General features: G+C 36.5%; 2 protein-coding genes, 1 non-coding gene and 1 pseudogene across 4 annotated transcripts; 2 read left to right on the plus strand and 2 right to left on the minus strand.

Moving 5' to 3' along the window:
• The first annotated feature begins 686 nt into the window (after positions 1-686).
• LOC140786793 (ubiquitin C-terminal hydrolase 13-like) lies at positions 687-12,802 on the plus strand (annotated as a pseudogene).
• A 794-nt stretch (positions 12,803-13,596) lies between these two features.
• On the minus strand, positions 13,597-16,639 carry LOC140787116 (uncharacterized). Of its 2 annotated transcripts, XM_073135887.1 has the most exons (8): positions 16,502-16,639; positions 16,031-16,243; positions 15,578-15,769; positions 15,309-15,509; positions 15,126-15,206; positions 14,731-14,866; positions 13,869-13,961; positions 13,597-13,760 (listed from the first exon to the last, which is right to left on the minus strand). In XM_073135887.1, exons 1-8 carry the CDS (start codon positions 16,604-16,606, stop codon positions 13,690-13,692), a joined length of 1,092 nt encoding a protein of 363 aa, XP_072991988.1. In that variant the 5' UTR covers positions 16,607-16,639; the 3' UTR covers positions 13,597-13,689. The 2 variants fall into 2 exon arrangements, with proteins under 2 accessions (XP_072991988.1, XP_072991989.1); XM_073135888.1 differs by lacking the exon at positions 16,031-16,243.
• A 73-nt stretch (positions 16,640-16,712) lies between these two features.
• TRNAR-CCU (transfer RNA arginine (anticodon CCU)) lies at positions 16,713-16,785 on the plus strand. Its single transcript has one exon. It is a non-coding gene; the product is annotated as a tRNA-Arg (tRNA).
• Positions 16,786-17,841: 1,056 nt separating this feature from the next.
• LOC140786045 (zinc finger BED domain-containing protein RICESLEEPER 2-like) lies at positions 17,842-20,002 on the minus strand. Its single transcript, XM_073134203.1, has 3 exons — positions 18,571-20,002; positions 18,039-18,400; positions 17,842-17,889 (listed from the first exon to the last, which is right to left on the minus strand). Exons 1-3 carry the CDS (start codon positions 20,000-20,002, stop codon positions 17,842-17,844), a joined length of 1,842 nt encoding a protein of 613 aa, XP_072990304.1.
• Between the last annotated feature and the right edge of the window lie 801 nt (positions 20,003-20,803).

Consider the following 20,803-nt stretch of genomic DNA (forward strand, 5'->3'; position numbering starts at 1 on the left):
TTTACGCGTGTCATCTGTCACTGCAATTCCTTCCTCTCTGCGAATTAATACGAATGCACGGTAGAATTTTACTTCATTGCTGATGGGACTACTTCCCTAGCTTCCAGAGGTAGAATTTTAGATGGATCTTGAAGCGCTTCAGATATGTATACGTACATAATTCAAAGAAGAAAGAACCATTAATTTATTATGACTTGGATGAATGCTTCTCCTTGTCTATCCTTCTCTAAAATGTCTTTCAAGGGGCTCTGAATAAATCAATCTAATTAATAAAATGTTCTTTCTTTGGTACTCGGAGGTATAGACTTCCATCGTGCTGTGCTGGCAGGACTCTCTAGGCTTCTTTTTTTCTTCTTAATAATTTGCATTGACCCAGGATTTGGGCCCAGAAATGCATGGCCCACCCTCATCTGGCCACAATATCTATCATATTTTATACATAAAATATGATTTTCAATAAGAAACAAATAAAGAGTTTTTCTCCATAAAAATATAAAAATTGTCTCAAATATTTACCTCTATCCGACTTTTTTTTAAAAACATTTATATAGCTCCTCATGTAATAATTATCCACCTGTACGTGCCACATCGGACTCTCTAGCTTCTAAAGTTCCAGGTATACTCCACTTTGTCCCCTCCCATTCTTCCACTTAACCGTTCCAAAATCCCCAAAATACCCCTAGTATAAATTTGATCTCCGGACTCTGCCCGACCAGGCTCTTTCGATTCGGTGGCGTCGTTCGCTGCCGAGTGTCCAGCCGGTTTATTCTTCTTCTTCCTCCTCCACCGCTGTCGATTAACGTCCTCCGTCGCCGCCGCTTCGTCTCGAATCCGTTCCTCCCTCTGCCTTCCCCGCCTACCCCATCCATGACTATAATGGCTCCTCACCCACTCGGTGTAAGTATTCTTTCGATCACTGTTACCTCCCCGATCCTTCTCCTTAGCGACATCAACCGATTTGTTCACCTGATATTCTCATTTCTCCTCTTCGCTCGGTCTCTTACTCGGCCTGCTTGTTGCGTTCTTCGACGATGTTTTGCTGTAATTATTCTGTTTTCCTAGGTTTCCTGCTGTTTTTTTAACACGATTAATTTGGTTTGATCGGTGCCCATTGCCCCGGTAATTCTCTTTTTACGGTCTTGTATTGTGTTGTGAAGGTTTTATTTTGCTGGATCCAATCTCTTCTTCATTCTTCGTTTACTTTTTGCAGCAGGAGGATGACAGATGTTGGTCCCGCACCAGGAGTCGGCTGATGGAGCGCAGCCGATGGAAAGTAAACAAATCTTCTCATTTCGATGTTTTTTTGGTCTTTAGAAGCACTCTACCTCTCGTTGGATTTTGGAGTTTGTAGTAGTTTCCCTGTGAAAATAGCAGTTTTTGTACCAGTATTCTCTGACTTTATTGTGTTCTGATTAGAAAGTTTTCGTTATTCACCCATTCACTCCTTTTATTGTTCTTGTTTTGCATTTTTCAGTAGCTCAACCGGAAGCTGCCAGTACTGCTGAGAACAAACAGGTGGAGGATCCTCCGACCTCTAGGTTCACGTGGACCATTTAGAATTTCGCCAGGTTGAATACAAAGAAGCATTACTCGGAAGTATTTATTGTCGGCGGTTACAAATGGTAAGTAGATGCCTTTGCTGTCCGTGGTTTTTCACCATTGCCAGGAATGGTAAAAATCGCACTTCATGAATGATCCTGTAAGGCGAGTGCTGATGTTTCCTAAGGGGAACAATGTAGACCACTTGTCTATGTACCTTGATGTTGCCGATTCAGCAACCTCGCCATGTGGGTGGAGCAGATATGCTCAGTTCAGCTTGGCTGTGATTAATCAAATCCACAACAAGTATACGATACGAAAAGGTATCTCTTTTCTGATCTGATTGTTTTTGAAGGTTGTTCTCTTTCAGCTCACGCCAGATACTATCTTGCTATGAGTTTTTGTAAATTGTTAGTGGTGGTCTGGTGGAAGTTGCATGCCATTGCTTCCGGATATGATTTTGCATTTTTTACTTTTCTGGATTTATCTTAGTGGATTAACTACAAGGCAGCCGTCTTTATACTATTTACAGAAGAGAGAATTTTGTCATGCAACTTTTATATATATCTTTTCAAAGAATTCCTTTAGTCCCTTGCATTGCAAATTCCTAACTATATAAAGAAAGCGCTGAATAAGATAGTGGAAACATCCTTATGAGTTTTACGGTGCTATTTACGAGTTGGAGCATCTCTTCAGCAACTGGCTCACATCATAGCAGTTTGTAAGGTGCTCTTTTTGGCTTGTGTTACTGTACGTGCAATTTCCGCTTGAACACACGTATCGGCACCTCTCCTTCACAATATTCTGACTAGATACGGAGAACAATATGAATTCAACTATGATCTGGGCATTTTCTGATGTGAACCGGGTCAGATCGGATCATATCATGAGGATATTGGGCTCGATGGATCAAGCCTATTTATCTTTTAATTGATTTATATTTATGTAAACTCTTAAAGCAAGTCTAGTTAAGTCATGTAAGCCATTAAGACAAGTTCAATTAAGTCATTTAAGCCTCTAAGACAGATCTTAGTTTGAATTGTATAAGCCTTTAGGGCTAAGTCCGACTAGGATTCATTATACCCGACCTCTATATATAGAGGAATTAAGTTTTTTTATTTATTAATCCAAGTATCCAAGCATTGAGAACTTTTTTTTCTATACCAGTTTCATGGTAGCTACGCATAAAAGAATGTTATGGTACATATTTTAGCAAGATAAGTTCCATAAATTAAATGAAATGGTTCTAAAATTGCTTTTTAAACTTGCACGGGAGTAATTTCGACTGTCGACTAAATTGTTTTGAAGTTGTCATCCATTTGTGCTATTTTGACTAGGTTACTAGGCAATATACTTGAAGAATTTAATAGACATTGTATTTTGCAGTAGCTCATTGGAACATTTATTCGTAATAGGAGGTATAGAAGATTTATTTTTAATTTGTTTCACATTGAATCTGTAACTCTTTCTCTTTCAGGAAGCTAGGAAAGGTGTTCTCTTCATTGATTTCCCCCCTGTTTTGCAGCTTCAGTTGAAACGCTTGGAATATGATTTTATGTGAGATTCTAGTCAAGGTTTGTGGTAACAGAGTGCATTTGTCTTTTCTCCCTTTTGGTGCCTTTTCTGTTTATCACGTTAAGCTCTTCAGGATAAGTGTTTCACTGGTACTAGTTATTTAATAAAAAGTAGCTGATCCCGATTTGGAAATTTGACCATCTTCTGTCTTTATTTCCTGTTGATCACCATAAGCCTTTGGATTTTCCACATTTTTTAATCTAGAAGTTCATGTAAACCTTATGCCTTACAGTAGTTCAATGTTAGAGTTATGTAATAATCGAATAATAATATCACCAAATATTTTATATAAGAGATGCTCTTCAGTTCTTTGGATAAAGGGAAAATATGAATCTAATCATAGTCCTTTCAACACGGTAGAAATGGAGTGCAAGAATCTAATTTGTCTAACTTGAATCTCTCTTCTTTTTTACATTCTTTATCCTCAACCATGAGCTTACTAGTTCTGAGGCTTGAGGATTGAAATCTCTCTTTGGCTTTGTAAAAAGTGCCTTCACTGTGGGAGCTCTCTGTTGGGATAGATTTTTGGTTGGGATTAGGGGTGTAATCAAACTGGATCGGTTAGATATGTACAAGAATTGAATCCAGACCCATTTAGATTTTTTGGATCCAGATTTGAATAAGATTTTAAATGGAAAGCTAAACATAATATCAATATTCGAACCATTTATTGTCGAATCACTTTGAACTCAGGTTGGAGTCAAATACCAATTTGGACAATGGAATGATGGATTGAATTCGGATAGTATTTGAAGCACTTATATCAAAAAAAATCTGAGACATCATAAGATAGTAATTCACTGATAATTTATATCTTATTAACACAACATTTTTAATGTATTACCAAGAATAAAAGACATTGTATGAATAAACATCATTGTTTAATATTGATCTACAACTTACCTTTCAATAGGTTTAAATGGGATTCTATTAGCCTTATATAATATTGAATGTGTAGAATGTTGTTTTTCGTGATCAATGTGATACCATAAAAGCCCCTTCAATTCTTCTCACTTTCCCTTTATGGCTTAATCAAACGGCCATGATGGCAAGCATTGATGCATGAGGATGTCATAAAGAAGGATTTTAAACTATTGTAATTTACACTATGTCCATCGGAGCTCCAACAGATAGGCACAATGAAATTGGATCCAACCGGATCTTGTAATTATGAAACCAAATCCAACCATTGAATGAACAGATCTGAGATTTTGTATCCGAATCCAAATTAAATGGATTTGGATTGTATTATCCAACGGAAAATACGGATCTGTTACGCCTCCCCAAGTGGGGACCTCTAATGGAGCAAAGTGCAGTTTTGCCCATCTTATACTTAGGTCCATATGACAATCCCTGCCCCCATGTAATTATTGTGTGTTGTTTTCCTGGATGTAAATTGAATGTTGGTTCTGTAAAACTAAACAGACCACTGTGTCTTTTGGAGCAGTGGCAATGCAAACAAATAATAGCCTCTTACTTGCCTGTTTATTTGCAACTTATTCTGACTGAATGAATCCTCCAATCAAGTTTGTCATGCATATAATGGTGCACATAAATGACCGCTACGAGTTCCCACTACAACTTGACCTTGATAGAGATAATGGCAGATATCTTTCTCCAGATGCTGATAGAAGGGTTCGCAACCTTTATACCCTGCACAGGTAAGAATAGTAACAATCATTTAATCATTATCATGCACTACAATTTGATTTTCCTCCATCTTTTTATGTTTATCGAGTGAAAAGATTACCACAACAATACTTTAAAAGTCTGGACTTGAACACGTGTTGCAGTTATGGTGCCTCCTTTTTAGATCTTATGGGTTCAAACTCAATGAACAATTTTGGGCCTGGCAAGGCTTCATAATTGTTGAATCACGTGAATGTTTTTTTGATTAATAATTGCCAATCTGATAACACTTCATGGATGTTTTTACATGAATGCTTCTTGATTTATAATTCTCATCTTATTCAATCGTACTGTGCAGTATAACTTCGAACTTGAAATTAACTTTAACTTTCTTCTCATAACCTCATGCAGTGTTCTTGTTCACAGTGGTGGGGTGCATGGTGGACACTACTTTGCTTTTATACGGCCAACTCTTTCTGATCAGTGGTATGCAGCTTGTAGGAGTTATTGTTGATGTTTATACAAGTGAAATCACATCATGTTATGAACAGCCTTTTTTTGTACAATTATCGATCTTTTGTGATAAAAATGTCAACACCTCTCTGTGCAATCATTTCATGTGCTAGTTAACTTTTATATTTTGGTAGAGAGTAAATTCATTCTCATTTTACTTTGAAAATAAATAACTTAGATAATCTCTGTTAGTCTGTTATGTATCTTTGTCATATATATGTCACAAGATGACTGCATCTATTAAAGCAATGAGTGCATGCTTTATTGATTTAAAAGTTTTGCAACTTATACAGAGGTGCATCTTCAACAGTAATGAAGGTTCTTCTATTTCAGGTTTAAATTTGATGATGAGCGGGTCACAAAAGAAGATGTGAAGAGAGCACTGGAAGAGCAATACGGTGGTGAGGAAGAGGTGATTTCCTTAAGCCAAGACCGACTATATCAGGAACACCCCCCTCCCCCGCTTTTTTTTTGCTTCTTTTAAGTATTGTATCTGACTCTCGATATGTCTTTCATTATGCTTGGAGCAGTTACCTCAGGTAAATCCTGGTATCAATAACACTCCATTCAAATTTACAAAATACTCAAATGCATACATGCTTGTTTATATTCGTGAGAGCAATAAGGAGAAAATAATATGCAATGTGGACGAGAAGGATATCGCTGAGCACCTAAAGGTAATAAAAGAGTTCATCAAAGTTTGAAAAGGTACTACTCATACATGAACCACATATAATAAGCAGAACATAAATTTTTAGGTTGAAAAAAGAACAAGAAGAGAAAGAACACAAGAAGGAAAAAGCTGAAGATCACCTTTACACAATCATAAAGGTACATTCTTATTGATTTTTGGTGTCTTGGTTTCTCATTATTTTCTTTCCCCTCTTCTGTAGTTTCTTGATAAGCCTTTTAAATTAATCTAGGTTGCTCGAGATGAGGACTTGGCTGATCAGATTGGAAGGGATATTTATTTTGACTTGGTGGACCATGATAAAGTCCGTAGCTTTCGAATTCAGAAACATCTGCCTTTTAACATTGTTAAGGTAGTGCTTCTTGGAATTCTTCTTCTCAGACTTTTGGTTTCATCATGTTCTCTAATAAGTAATGAAGATATATTAATATCTCGGCACTTGGAGCTTCCATAATTTGATGTCATTTGACAAAGTCAATGAAATGTCATAGGTTGCCTTATCTTTAGTTTGACCTTTGTTCATTTGAAATTTTGAAGTGTGAAATTGCTTCAGTGCATGGTAAATATGAAGTTGCATAAGGTATATGGCATTAATATGTTTTTCTTGCCTTTTAAACTTGACAACTAATTCTTCTAACATCTTCAAACCCTCAGAAGGATATCAATCACATCTTGCCTAATTCTTACTACTTTGTTAGTGTGTGCACTGTGCTAGACTAGATAGTATTAGGTGAGGAGCAGCCGAAATGGACCAAAACCGTGAAAACCTACCTGAAGCTATACTTAATCTTTTTTAAAATGGATTATGAGAGAGAGGAGAAGGGGCTCTAGTCTTTGTTTATGATCTTAAGTGTCTTTACGCCTCAACCTTTGCTGGTGGCAAAGAATATTTGGTTCGATGAGTAGCAGCGATACCAGAGACAATTCTGGGACCTTCAACGGGGGGAGCATAATGCTGTCCAATCAGTTACCCCATTTTGAAACTGCATTTCAGAGCTTTAAAGGTCAGAAATTGGGAAAACAGTGAGAAATAAAAGTTGTAACTCCTTTTGTCTTCTTTCCAAAGGGCCTATGAACACCTGAGTCGGAGTTATGATCAAATGAAGAGCTAGGTGTCAATTGCTTTCCAGCTTCCCAGAACAGCCTTTTAATTTTTGAAGTTACTATAAAATGATAAATTAATTTAGAAGTTTAAACATTTCACATGTCCCCAGATTCATGGTTTGGATTGGAGTTTGAGTTTTTATTCTAAAAGTGGATTTACCATTGGGACTAATGGTTACTAAAACTTTGAAGAATGACAGTAGTGGAGAATGAAGCAGAAATTCTGTTAATATACAGTTTGGACTAATGGCTTCGTTATTGTTGGTGTAATCTTTCCCTGAACTCTAAGATTTAAGATATTGGCTGCTTCTAGTTTCACTTTTCATTTTTTCTATATCCTACACTCTTTATATTGCCCTCCATTCTTTGTTGTTATAAGTACTATACTTCATATCTATTTTTGTTTTTCAACATTGAAGTCTTTCACAGGATGATGTGGCCAAGGAATTTGGCATCCCTGTGCAGTTTCAGCGTTTCTGGTTGTGGGCTAAGCGGCAAAACCATACGTACCGTCCCAACAGGCCATTGGGTCCTCAGGAAGAAGCTCAATCTATATGTAAAATTGAGCTAGTATCCATTTTCCTTGGTAATTAATCTGTATGTCAAATAAGGCACATAACCCTGAACTCAAGTTGTTATTAGAAGTGGAGCTTGGCATAGTAACAGTTATATATGGCGGTTGAAATAGTTTCTGCTTTTGTTTTAGGCTTCAACACTTTTCCAAAGCAGTTTTGAGACCTCAAACTTCTGAATATTGTGTTTCCTTTGTATATTTTGCTGGATTATCGACCTCTTCCTCCACCTGATAAAACTAAGGAAGATATACTTCTTTTTATCAAGTTGTATGATCCTAAAAGGGAAGAGCTTCGGTACTTACTTGTCTTTCATAATCAAGTTATATTTTCTATCCATGGATGGTTGTGCCGGTCGGCATAATGCGTGCCAGTCGGAACTTGCCTTGCCAATGACGTATCGGCACATGGCACGAGAGGGTGTCGCATGACATCCCTTATAGTAGCTTTGCCACTCGCCATCTATATCATCGTTGCTCGTTGCTCGCTGAGTCGCTACTGTCGCTCACTACCGCTCTCTTTCTCTCTCTACCTTTCTTATTCCTCCCTCAGGCTAGGGCACCCGACGGGGGGTGCGAGTGGCACGATCTCGAGCGGCGGCGAGCGGTGAAGGGTGAAGGTTAAAGGTGAGTAGTTCCTTACCTTTTTCACTACCTCTCTTATGGTATATACCGACAAGTTCTAAGGCACGTGTCATGCCGTGCCGGCCTGTGATTGGCACGGTTCATGCCTGTGACACGGCCATCATTGTTTTTATCCTTCTTTTCTTCTGTAATTTCTCTCTCCACAGATATGTTGGAAGGCTCTTTATCAAGGGACTAGGAAAACCAGCAGAAATTCTAATAAAATTGAACGAAATGGCTGGTTTTTCACTAAATGAAGAAATTGAACTCTACGAGGTCAGTGCATCTAAGAGAAATTGTTTCTTAAAGAGAAGAGAAATATTTAATGCTCCTAGTACATTCTTTTTCACATGAACTTAAGTTCTTCAAGTGGTACTATTCCTTCTCTTTATATATGCTAGGATTCAATTTCAACGAAATCTTTCAATTTCTTATTGTACTATGTTTGTAGATTTGAGGAAAAAAAACTGAAGTTTATGCTGCTAAATTGCTAATATGCCTTTCCTGTGAATGAAAACATAATTAAAATTTTTTCTCCTCAATAATGTGCAGGAGATTAAGTTTGAGCCAAGTGTCATGTGTGAGCACATTGAAAAGAGACTCACGTTTCATTCTAGCCAGGTATAGTTTGATGATCAACAATGTTGAATATAATCAGACGAATTGTGTTTCTTCATAGTTGACCTTTCGTAGAATCTGTTCTTGACTTCTTTCTGTAGCTTGAAGATGGTGACATCATCTGTTATAAAAAATCCCCTTCACTTGAAAATAGGCAATTCTGCTATCGGGATGTGCCATCATTTTTGGAGTATGTTCATAGCCGACAGGTATTATGGTTGAGTTATATTGCTAACCTATATTCTCAAATTCCCTCCCATTGGATGTTTTAATTTTTTTTTTCTATTTGTATAGTGATGAGTTATTTTAAATTTTTGTTTTTTACTTTTGCTTGCCCCTAGTGACATTGTGAACTCCAATTAAGGCACAGCAATTATACAAGTAATGTTTTGTGAGATATACTAGTTAGAGAGTAACTCTGTCCACAAATTTGCACAGGCACATCTCTTGCAATTTCAACAGTCATTGTTAAACACTTATCTGTGGCTGTGCATTATTATGAAACCTAAATGAAAATGATCTCAGAGATGTTGATTACAAGTATATAATATATATGCTATTCCAGAGGTATGAAGTTTGAGTCGACTTGAAGGTTGCAGAGAAGGAAGGATAATGCCAGAAAGGATTTGTGTGGAAACAATCAACAAAGATAGAACTTTATGGTTTACACTACCAAAATAAGTTAATGAGGACAAGAGGCTCATATATATTGGTTTCCAAGCCAAATTCTTGTGTTCCTTGCGGCATCATGGACAAACACATATCAGTAGATCATATTCTTGGATGGAGAGTAACTTCAATGATAACATTGATAATTCAAGAATTTAAATAGAGTCGATACATCAACTGACGACTTGAGAGAGCTTTGGTTGCATATTAGAGGTGAAGATCTCCTTGAGTGGCATGTCTCAGTTAAGATTGCTAAAAGGGAGGCCTCTGAGTCAGGATTTCATGTTCCAACTTTTAGGCATATTATATCAAATTAAGACACTTTAGGTAGGAGAACAGGGAAGGTATGATTTGCAACTTGAATCTAATTCAGGATGTTTTGCTTCATGGTTTTGTACCCGTTAATTTTATTATACATGGATGGAGGTTGATGGTGGACTTGTCAATTAAAGATTTCTGGTCTTAGAGACGATAAACTTTTTAAAAACTTGCTCATTTGAGATGGGTATTTAATACTTATTATTTGAAGAGATAGGCTACTGTTACAAGAGCAAAAGTCTTTTTGCTCATAGATTACTGGTTGTATACTTGTATGGTATTCATATACTTCCAACTTGATACTAATCTGACAATATAGTTTGTTTTATTATCATCTAATCCAGGTGAGGAACTTCTTTACGGCTTGCTCATCTGTGATGAGCATTTGGTATTTATTAATTGGAGAGTCTGCTGTGTTGGTCTGATGGGACAACAAGAGCAGAAGTCAATGCTCATGGATAACTGGGTGTACGTTATACAACTTGATGCCTATCTGACAATAAAGTTTGTATCATTATTATCATGTCCAAGTGAATGACGCATACATTGAAATAATTGCTTCAGTATAGTTCTTTTTTTTACCTTGAGTTTGACAGCAGTTTTAATGACTTGTCAATTCTTCTGTGGAGCTGTATTTACATGAGTTGTGCTCTTGATGATACATATAATTTAGGAAAGTATGAACAATGATGTTGAGCCGATGACTTCTTGTTTTCTCCTAACTACAATGTTCATATCTACCTGATATCACTCGTTATAATATGTCAAATTTCAGTGTAGTGAAATCTACTCTCTGCAGTCTTATCTTGAAAACGTTGCTCAAGTTTAACTGTCATCTGGTGCCATAGGTTGTGCATTTTCGAACACCAGAGAAGGCAAAGGAGGATGATTTTTGTCTGGAATTTTAAGCATCTGCAATCTTGACATTTATGATATCCTTTACATTTACAAGATTGTGGCTTATTTAGTCTCTTGATATGATTGTTTTATCCTTTTGTTAAGGTCCAAACTTAATAGTTACGACGATGTTGTAGAAAGAGTTGCTCGCCAACTTGATCTGGATGATCCATCAAAAATCCGCCTTACATCTTATAACTGCTACTCGCAGCAGCCTAAACCTCAACCTATCAAGTACCGGGGTGTAGACATCTGTCGGACATGCTGGTCCATTACAACCAGGTATTATTCTTCCTTTTGTACTTTATGTTCTGGTTAGTTGTTACGAGTTGGCTTGCTTTCTGATTGTAAAGTAAGGGTCTGCTAGATTCTGAATCTGTGATGGCTGTCTGGAGCAGACATCTGATATATTGTACTATGAAGTGCTGGACATTCCCCTACCAGAATTGCAACATTTCATCATGCCCCAAAGGATGAGGTGGGATAGCTTGCCAGGTCTCTTTCGATGCTATTTATGATATCCATATGGAGGAACTCTTCATAAACTTATTTGTTTTCAGGTTGTAGTCCATAGCATTAGGCTTGCGAGAAATAGCACAGTGGGAGATGTGACCAACTATCTGAAGGCAAAGTTGAAATTGGCTGCTATTGCACAAGTTTGCTGTCCAGTTCATGCTTTCTCTGTATGCATCTGTAGTACACAAGTAACTGTGATCTTTCCAATCTGAATTTTTATTCTGGATAGGTTGAACTTTCACATCCTAATGCTGAACTCCGATTGCTTGAGGTCTTCTATCACAAGATCTACAAGGTGCTTTCTACTTCCATGCATCCGTATATATTTAATAACCACCTATTCATTTGCAGAATGACTGTCCCAAAGAGTTGGAAATATCAGTCCAGCTCTTCTGTCTGCTATCCTACAAGATGAGAACTGAGAAGTTCTTTGATTGTTCTCTGATATATTTTTATGTTACATTATGAGCATGTAAGTGAAGTATAACTTCGTGATTGTGCTTAATGCAGATTATAAATGAATATAGCAAGTCGTTTATTAGGAACTATAGATGTCCTCTGTCTGCATGGGAGACATTCTTTTGGAGCATTTCTGCAAGAAGAAACATCATTATTTCCTACACCGAGTCCTCTTGGGAATGCAGATTCTCTAACAATTATACTAACTCTTGAATAATGATATTTGATCAGTGGAAGTTTGCATTTGTAGCAATGAATCGCCCTGAATACCTTCAGGACTCAGATATTGTGTCTGGCCGTTTTCAGGTATGTTATGAAATTTGTTCATGCTAAAGGATAATTGGAATTTTTTTTATAATATTTGTATAGAGAAGAGATGCTTACGAAGCATGGGAGCAATACCTTGGATTAGAGCACTCAGACACCACTCCAAAAAGGGCTTACACGGCAAATCAGGTAAATGCCTGAATAGTATGTAATTGTTGATATTGAACTACAATTTGGGCCATAATATCATGATGAATTTAGTTAATCATACTTCTCGTTTAAGGCCCTGTTATCACTTTGTTGTGCAACTTTGTTGGCTGTTGGAGACTTTTACTATTTGGTTATAAGGAGATTTCCATTGCTTTACATGGCTATTATTCCTGCAGAACCGCCACATTGAGAAGCCTGTGAAAATCTTCAATTAGATTCAGTCTTCCCTCCTAGAACTTGTGCTTCCGGACAGATGCCGTGACTCTGAAATAGCACTCAAGTCGATGGGAGAGTACAGGACGAGATGCAGATTCATGATTAAAAAGCAGCAGCGAAATGTTGGCTGTACAGGTTCTTGCTTGTGGATGTTGTTGTCCGTATAATTTATGCTGGTGCTGGTTGTGGGAGGGCGTTTGGAGTTCAGGATCGTGCCTTTTATAAGGGATACCATGCTTTTACTTGTATCCTTATAAAAGCCCCCGGTAGGATAGAAATTTTTTAATTTCCAATGCAATTTGGTACATAAAAGATATATTTTGGAGTAGGGCATGTATACAGGATATATAGTCAGTTCTTACTTTATCACCTATTGCGTTTGTCTCTCTTCTCTCTTTCTTGTAGTTAGGCAAAATGGGGGTTGTAAAATGTGATAATTGTATCAATTGGTTTCTGGCTTCATCCCAAATTATGTAACAGAAATATCTACCTCGTCGTATTTTATTTAGATTGATCGTACTTCAAAATTATGCAATTCATGTTTTGTTTTAGTTTGATTGCACTCCAAAATTCTGCAGTTGAGGCCACGGCAATATAACGAAGCAAACAACTCGTATGCGCTCGTACCAGCAACGAAACTGACATAAGCAAGAGCGACCATGTCCAAGTAAATACAGTTAGCATCAGATTCCGTATCATACGACGATGAAACTCATAGCCCTAGCCCTATTTAATTCAGCTGCCGGATCCTGGCATGGATGGCTTCGACCAATCATATGATAAGCAAGCAAGAGAAATTACTATCAAATTCACACGGTCACGATTTGAATTTAGTGCTCAAGGAAACCAATTCCAAATGCAATACTATGTCAAGGTAATCTACTCAGGAGCCTTCTAAACAAGAGTTAAACCTCATAAAATATTAAGGCTTTATTTGCTTTGAAGCTAAGCCCCAAACTCGATTAGTTAATCTCATTTTTTAGCCTACATGTCTTGGAGAGTATAACTTGATTAGATATAAAAAAGATAAAAAAAAAATTTAATTACTAAACCAATTTACAGGTCCTTGAATTAGTTTAAGGAGAGTCCTAAACTCAATGCAAATAAGACCTAAAAGCCGAATACAATTGCTATCTTGGAGTACCATCCGTCAATTTCCTTTGGGCCATTGCTACTCATCTCCAAACAAATGTTCCTGAATAAATAGCAGTACTTTACATCAACACTATTATCTAATGCCACATACAAGTGTAATCCAAAGCTCAAGGAACTTTCAAGGTGGAGACCATTTTCCAGCTCTGAACCCCTTGTAGAAACTAGATTTCTTTGAAACGACAAAGAACACTACAGAAAGCAACACAAAACCAAAGCATGAGATTGACTAATGCCACTGACTTAAAAGATGACTATGATAAAACATGAGCTCTGTTGAACAACATAAAAGAAACAAACCTGGAATTGCAGGGATGATATAATCTGCGTGCTGCAAGACCTCTAAGAGAGTCTTTCTCTCATTCACTTTGACCCATTTACCGTAGTCATTGCCTGCACATTGGTGGAATTTTATCAAGTCTCCATAGCCATATATTCCCAAAAAAGATAAAAGGAATGAAAGATCAAGGTGAATCTTGCAAGATCCTGATAAGCTCACAGCCTACAAGAACTTCAACACCTCTGAATTTCCAATGAACTTCTAACTCATTTAAAAGAGCAGGTAACAATTAGTTGCCAATTTGGCAGCACGAACAAACACACATAAAGCCCCTGTTTTAACCTTAATCATTAACTTTTTTATGCCTAGGTAGAAGAAAATGTTGGACTTTAGAAAAATCTTCATTTCTGCATTACTGCTGTAATACACATCAAACTTTATAATTTATCCATAACTACAAGATAAAGTTCTCATCTTCTACCATTGATGGACTTAGCACTCACCATAAGCTATTTTCGGACTCATTTATCAGGGAATTGAATTATTAATTATACAATCTAAGAAAATTGATAGATTTGATACATGACTCAGCATTTGTCAAATATGGGGAAATACAAAGATTTTGTTATATATATTAAAAAAAAATCTACTCCTAGTATCAGGGAAATAAATCATGAAAGGAGAAAGGGAAACAAGATACTAAATAGCTAGACACAAGACAACAAGAATATGGATGGGAAAGTAACATATATAACCAATGAGTCTCTCTCCCTCTGACTTCTGCTGATATGATATGATAACTTCTGATATGTGATATCTCCCATCACTTGAATTAGGGGAAAAAGGAAAAGTGTATAAAAGAAGGGCAAGGTTGAGGCATACTTGCTGGCGAAGGTGGATTCCCTACATCATATTCTCCATCTTTTTCCGCAAAAAGACTGTCTGCAAAGGAATCCAAAGTGCCCTCAAGGAGATACTTCAGAACTTCTCTCTTTGGCAAAAGAGTGCCAATGCCAGCCTATTTTGTCAGAATCAAAGAAAAACCAATTAAATTACAAATTTAATAGTGTCCAGATGCCAGAGCTCCCGAGATCTTCTCAGAAGCCTAGCAAAAGTTGCTGCATTTGCAATAAACTCAAGTCTCAAAAATAGAGAAGTGTGAAGTGACTCATAAATTCACCGCCTTGCAATGAACTTCCATTCTCATTGACTGATGGTATAACCTTTCCTTTTGGAACTCCAAGGTGACCAGGTAACTCAAAAGGTTAGAGACTCACCTGATAGTACAATTCAACAGTGTCCCTCGTGTAAGCATGATCTGTATCCCATGGTAATGGCAGAGAACTCTCTGAAAACATGTATAATCGTTATGGATATCTCAATTTGCAGATGTTCTATCAGACATGTACGTAAAGTATATAGAAACACATAATATATGTAGCATCAGTATATAAGGATATAATGTCAAGATGAGATGAGAATGTATCAGCCTCGCAGAACTCCTCTATAAAATCACTTGACATGACCTCTGCATAAAGAAGAAGAACAGGCCAGTGAAGAATACTGCCTCCATCTAATGTTGGTTTTTTTAACCCAGTAAGTTCTTGATAGATTGCCTTTCCAAGTTTCAGCCCTCTCTTCTCTATAGTAGAGGCAAGATCCTAGACATATCACATGAAAGTAAGTTTGGCTGCATGTGGTAAGAAAAATGTCCTAGCAAAAGACAAACCTTTGCTGAAACCACCAATTTTGAAACTTTGGCCTTGCGATATTCTTGTTCTCTCTTACATGCATCAACTTGTGATGATAACTTTTTAAGCTCCTCATTAGAAGGGAACTGTTCATGTCCTTTTTTGCAGAATGCTGCTGCTTCAGTCAGTAGGTTTAAAGAGAATGCAGCCTTGGCTGCCCGATAGTATGCCTAGATACAATTTTGATATATTAGAATCTAAAAAATAAATTCAAATCCTTCCAAACCAAAGTCAAAAAGTAATATAACACATAGGGTTTACATAATTAACAGCTGAGAAATAACGGCAAGACGAATCAAGCTACATATTTTAAGTGACCTCATAATTAGCGCAAACTGCATGCAAGTGTTGTTCATGCGCATACGTGATCAGTGCGTCAATTTGCATATTCAATGCATGTAGGGGAGTGGGCAGCACAGCAAGAGCCTTACCTTTACATTCGATGAGCATAGCCTGATCGCTTCCTCAGCATCCATAAGAGAACGCCTATAATTTCCCAGTAGCAAATTTACATGTGCACGATTTGCAAAGAGGATCGAGTTATCCGAGTCACTTAAAGCTTTCTGATTTATGGCCCTCGTATAGCAATCAATAGCATCTACATAATGCTTTTTACCCATCTTGACAAACTGGTTACCTTGCTCCTGAACGACAAATGTTATAGCAAAGTAAAAGAAAAAAGAAAAGCATATCTAGGTCTCACACAATCTAAGGACACTTTTACTTGCAAGATTTCAATTCATGCTAGACTAATAAAGCGTGTTTAAAAGACTGTAGGTCGTCTATTGTACCCTCTTTCTTTTCAAGATTGACCATACTATAAATCTATATGTGAATATAATTTTATGATCGAAGTTGGGAAAAGAAGAAGTGGGGGAGGAGGCCGGAAGAAAGGATAAGACCTTGAGCTCGATAGCGGCGGATTCCTTGAGGGCGGCGATGGCTTCTAAATCCGCCCTCTCGCTATCCGTTACGGGTTCGGAGCCCGCCTCCATCAACAGCGCCATCTCGCTCTCCTTTCTTCTCCCTGCGGATGGAAACAACAGAGCAGAGTTTATAGCAGGATGAAGGTTAAAGAATTTAATATTTGACTCTCTCTTAATTGCTAAAACAGCGCCTGTAGCTCAGTGGATAGAGCGTCTGTTTCCTAAGCAGAAAGTCGTAGGTTCGACCCCTACCTGGCGCGTACAGATTATAATTTTTCACTTCGGCCCTTATAATCTTATATTTACAATTTAGCTCGGTCTAACTTAATATTTTTGTTTTGACCCATTAATGTTTCACTTCTTTTGAGAGTTGGTCCAGTTCGTCTAGGGGTGTAAACGAGCCGAGCCTTAGCGAGCCGGCTGCTGCTCAGGCTCGGCTCGAAATTAATTTCGAGCTTCTTTATTGGGCTCAGGCTCGGCTCACCTCAGCTCGAGCCGAGCCTGAGCCGAGCCTGATCGAGCTCGAGACCGAGTCTGAAACAAGCCTATTATCAAGCCTCATTTCGAGCCGAGCTGGCTCAAGCTGGACCGAGCCCAAGCCGAGCCACAACATATTTAAAGAGAAAAAAGCTGAAATTGAATAACAAATTTTATCTGTACTCTGTAGATAAAATAAAAGCCAACCAAATTGACTATAAAATTTAAAATTAATCTCTGATTAGCAACCACACCCATTTTACAGGTAAATATAATAAAAGCCAATCAAATGAACTTAACTTAAATTATACAGAACCTTACTAAAACTAAGCAAATTATCATACCAATTGTAAAATATTAACATAAATTTATCAAAATTTGGCTCAAAATAATCACACCAATTTCAAAAATTTTACTAGTAAACATAACAAAAGCCAACCAAATGAATTTAACTTAAATTATACAAAATTTACTAAAGTCAAGCAAATTAACACACTAATTGCAAAATATTAACATATGGTAATTCATTAAAATTTGGCTCAAAACAAATCCAAATTTTGATATGACATCCAAATCATAAGTCTATCACTTGCAAAATATTACAATATAAGTACTTAACTTATATCTTGCCAAATATTACAATAAAATCTGATAACATGCCAAATATTATAACTAAATTTATTTGGCACTCTCAACTCTGAAGTCTTAACACTAAAAAGAAGCTTCATCCTAGAACTGCAAAAAAAAAAAAAAAAAAAGTTAATTGCAACTTAAACATCATGCAACTAGTATAAACAAACAATAATAGGAAAAGACATACAATATATGATACCTAAAGATCAAACTACATTTGGAATCCTCACAAACACATTATCCATTGCCGGTACCTAAATAAAATAAGATTATAAAAAAGAAGTCAGCAATAGTTTATAAAAGCATAAAATGAAAAAAATTTATTATGAGAAGTATAGTACACATACCCTAGAAGAGCTGATTTGTTTTTCAATGATTCTCTAATCTAATTTCCTCCACATACCAAAGCCTCCACTGTCTCGGAAGACAAAGAGCTTCGAAAATTATTTAGAACTCTACCACCGGCGCTAAAAGCTGATTCAGATGCAACAGTGGAAATAGGAACCGAAAGGATATCTCGAGCCATTTTGGAAAGAATAGGAAATTTCAACATGTTTAGTCTCCACCATTCTAGATAATCAAACTTGTCAATCAAACTTGTAGTCTGCTCCTCTAAGTATATTTCTAATTCAGATTTTAGAGGTTCAACTGCATTTGTTGATTCCAAAAAAATTTTAAACTCTGCTTGACCTTCTGATCCTTTAGCACCAATCAAGTCATCACTCTTATCAAGTTGAGATATATCATTCATTCTATTATTTTCACCTGATGCATTCTCAAGTTTATATGATTCAAAAATAGTATACAACACTCTGTGGACCCTTTGCATGTTTATTTGAGCTTCTGCAAAGCAATATATTTTTGGAAAACAAAAATTAATAAGCTTCATTTTGTATCGGGGATATAATATCGCCGCTTTGCCAATAACATATCACATTCTTCCCAATACTTATCAAATTTCTTTCTCATTTCTATAGCCATATCCTTCAAAAAGTAGAATTCACTTTCACATCCTTTATTTAAAGCTTCTTTCACTTTCCATAAATCAATCAAAAATAGATTTGCAGTAGGATATGAACTTCCCGATATAATTTGAGTAACATCATAAAAATTTTTCAAATATTCATAGACTTTTGCAGCTTTAAACCAATCATCTTCTGAAGGTAGCCATTTGTAATTTGCATCTCTCGTTGCATATTGTTCAAAAACTTTTTGGTACACAAAAGCATGCTCTAACATAACATATGTAGAATTCCAACGAGTTGCAACATCCAAAGCTAAACCCTTAGAAGTAGGAACAGAGAGTTGTCTTGCAATTTCACCAAATTTGTACATACGCGAAGGACTCTTTTTTAAGTAAGTAACACTGCATCTGATATTTTCAATGACATCTTGAATGACATGGATCCCATCTTGAACAACTAGATTTAAAATATGAGCACAACATCTAACATGAAAAATAAGCCCCTTGAAGTACAATTTATCTCTAACTTGAAAGTTATTCATAATAGTCTTAGCAGCAACATCATTGGCGGAGGCATTGTCTAAGGTAATAGTTGATACTTTATCCTCTATTTCCCAAGCAATTAAACAATCAATAATAGCATCTGAAATAGCAACTCCAGTGTGTGGAGGTTCCAATTGACAAAAGTTGATAATGCGTTTTTGTAAAGTCCAATCAAAATCAACAAAATGAGCAGTCAAAGACATATACCCAATATTTTGATTTGAGGTCCACAAATCTGAAGTCAAACTAATTCTATAAGTTCCTTTCAAAAGCAATTTCACTTCTTCTTTTGCAGATTCATATACTTTCATAACATCACTTCTCATTGTGTTTCTAGAAATCCGTTCATAACGTGGGTTAAGAACCTTCAGAAGAATATTGAACCATGTATGCTCAACCATATTAAAAGGATACTCATGTACCATCATCATTTTTGCCATTATTTCTCTCACCACATTTTGGTTGTATCCTGATGAAATAGTTTTGAGATAATTTTCTTCTATAGCTGAAGTCCCAGTAATACTAGATGCAGAAGCAAAAGAAATTTTTTTTTGTCCTTTGCCTACCAAACCAGTGCAAAATTTCACATGTCTTTTTATTTGTGAAGTTGTGCCTTGCTTAGGAACACTAAATAATGACGGGCAATTATTACATCGATACTTTTCTATCTCTTCTCCATTTTCTTTCACTTTAACCCGCTTGACATACAACCATACATCAGAAGTTTTTCTTCTCCCTTTCTTTTGACTATTACTTTCTTCTTCCTTGTTAGTTTCATTATCCTCTTCACCAATATCAATTTCAATAGGTTCATTTTCACTAATAGCATCAGAAAGATTCTTAGTTACTGACTCTGACATCTACATAAAAAAACAAAAAACAGAAACAGAAATACTGCTTAAATTTTTATAATACTTAATTAGTAAAAACAAAAATAGATGTGACATACAGTTAATACTTAATAGCCAAGAGAAATAGCATATCAAATCATCTACAAGGACATACTCTTTAGTACCATAAGAAAGAAAAGAAAAAGAACTCTTTTGGTACATGGTTTAATGAGGAGTGCAAATCCCTAGAAAAGCAAAACTGTTATTGTGTTGACTAGGCATAATAAATTTGCAATTATGCTCCATGGTCTGGGGAATCTAATTTCTCATGAAAATATTCAATTTCATTTACATTACTTTTAGCTGCAACTACTTAATCGACACAGGCATGTTTTGGTTTTGGTTGCAAGGCCTAATAAAGGGCCAGCTGAATTGATGCGCCAACTAATTCCAACTCACTAGGGCAGAAGGAAGCAATTTTTGGGCCATTAGGGTAACCCTACACTAGAGTAATAAGAGAAACTTTTGCCTTTTGGCCCTGGCTTTGTGATGGCATGAACAGGTAAGGATCCTTGTACCTAATATCTACAAGAACTTATAGAAGATTGCTCAAGCTTATCTTCAGTTAAGCATTGAAGATAAGCTTGAGCAGCAGTACTAGATATCCATGTATCATCCATTTATTGAGTATAATGGAACACCAGTAGATTTAAACAACCTAATATCTACAAGAACTTATAGAAGATTGCTCAAGCTTATCTTCAGTTAAGCATTGAAGATAAGCTTGAGCAGCAGTACTAGTTTTATACTTATAGAAGATTTAAACAACCT

The sequence above is a fragment of the Typha latifolia genome, chromosome 4 (assembly GCF_019914945.1).
Source record: "Typha latifolia isolate L0001 chromosome 4, TyphaL0001v2, whole genome shotgun sequence".
Taxonomy (NCBI): Eukaryota; Viridiplantae; Streptophyta; class Magnoliopsida; order Poales; family Typhaceae; genus Typha; species Typha latifolia.

Coding starts and splice junctions, on each gene's coding strand:
- LOC140787116 (XM_073135887.1), bottom strand. CDS start 16,606: ATGGCGCTGTTGATGGAGGCGGGCTCCGAACCCGTAACGGATAGCGAG. Junction 15,770..16,030: donor TATGCTCATCGAATGTAAAG/GTAAGGCTCTTG, acceptor AATTGTATCTAG/GCATACTATCGGGCAGCCAA. Junction 13,761..13,868: donor TATCATCCCTGCAATTCCAG/GTTTGTTTCTTT, acceptor TGCTTTCTGTAG/TGTTCTTTGTCGTTTCAAAG.
- LOC140786045 (XM_073134203.1), bottom strand. CDS start 20,002: ATGTCAGAGTCAGTAACTAAGAATCTTTCTGATGCTATTAGTGAAAAT. Junction 18,401..18,570: donor TGATAAGTATTGGGAAGAAT/GTGATATGTTAT, acceptor AGAATGCATCAG/GTGAAAATAATAGAATGAAT. Junction 17,890..18,038: donor CCGAGACAGTGGAGGCTTTG/GTATGTGGAGGA, acceptor TATTTTATTTAG/GTACCGGCAATGGATAATGT.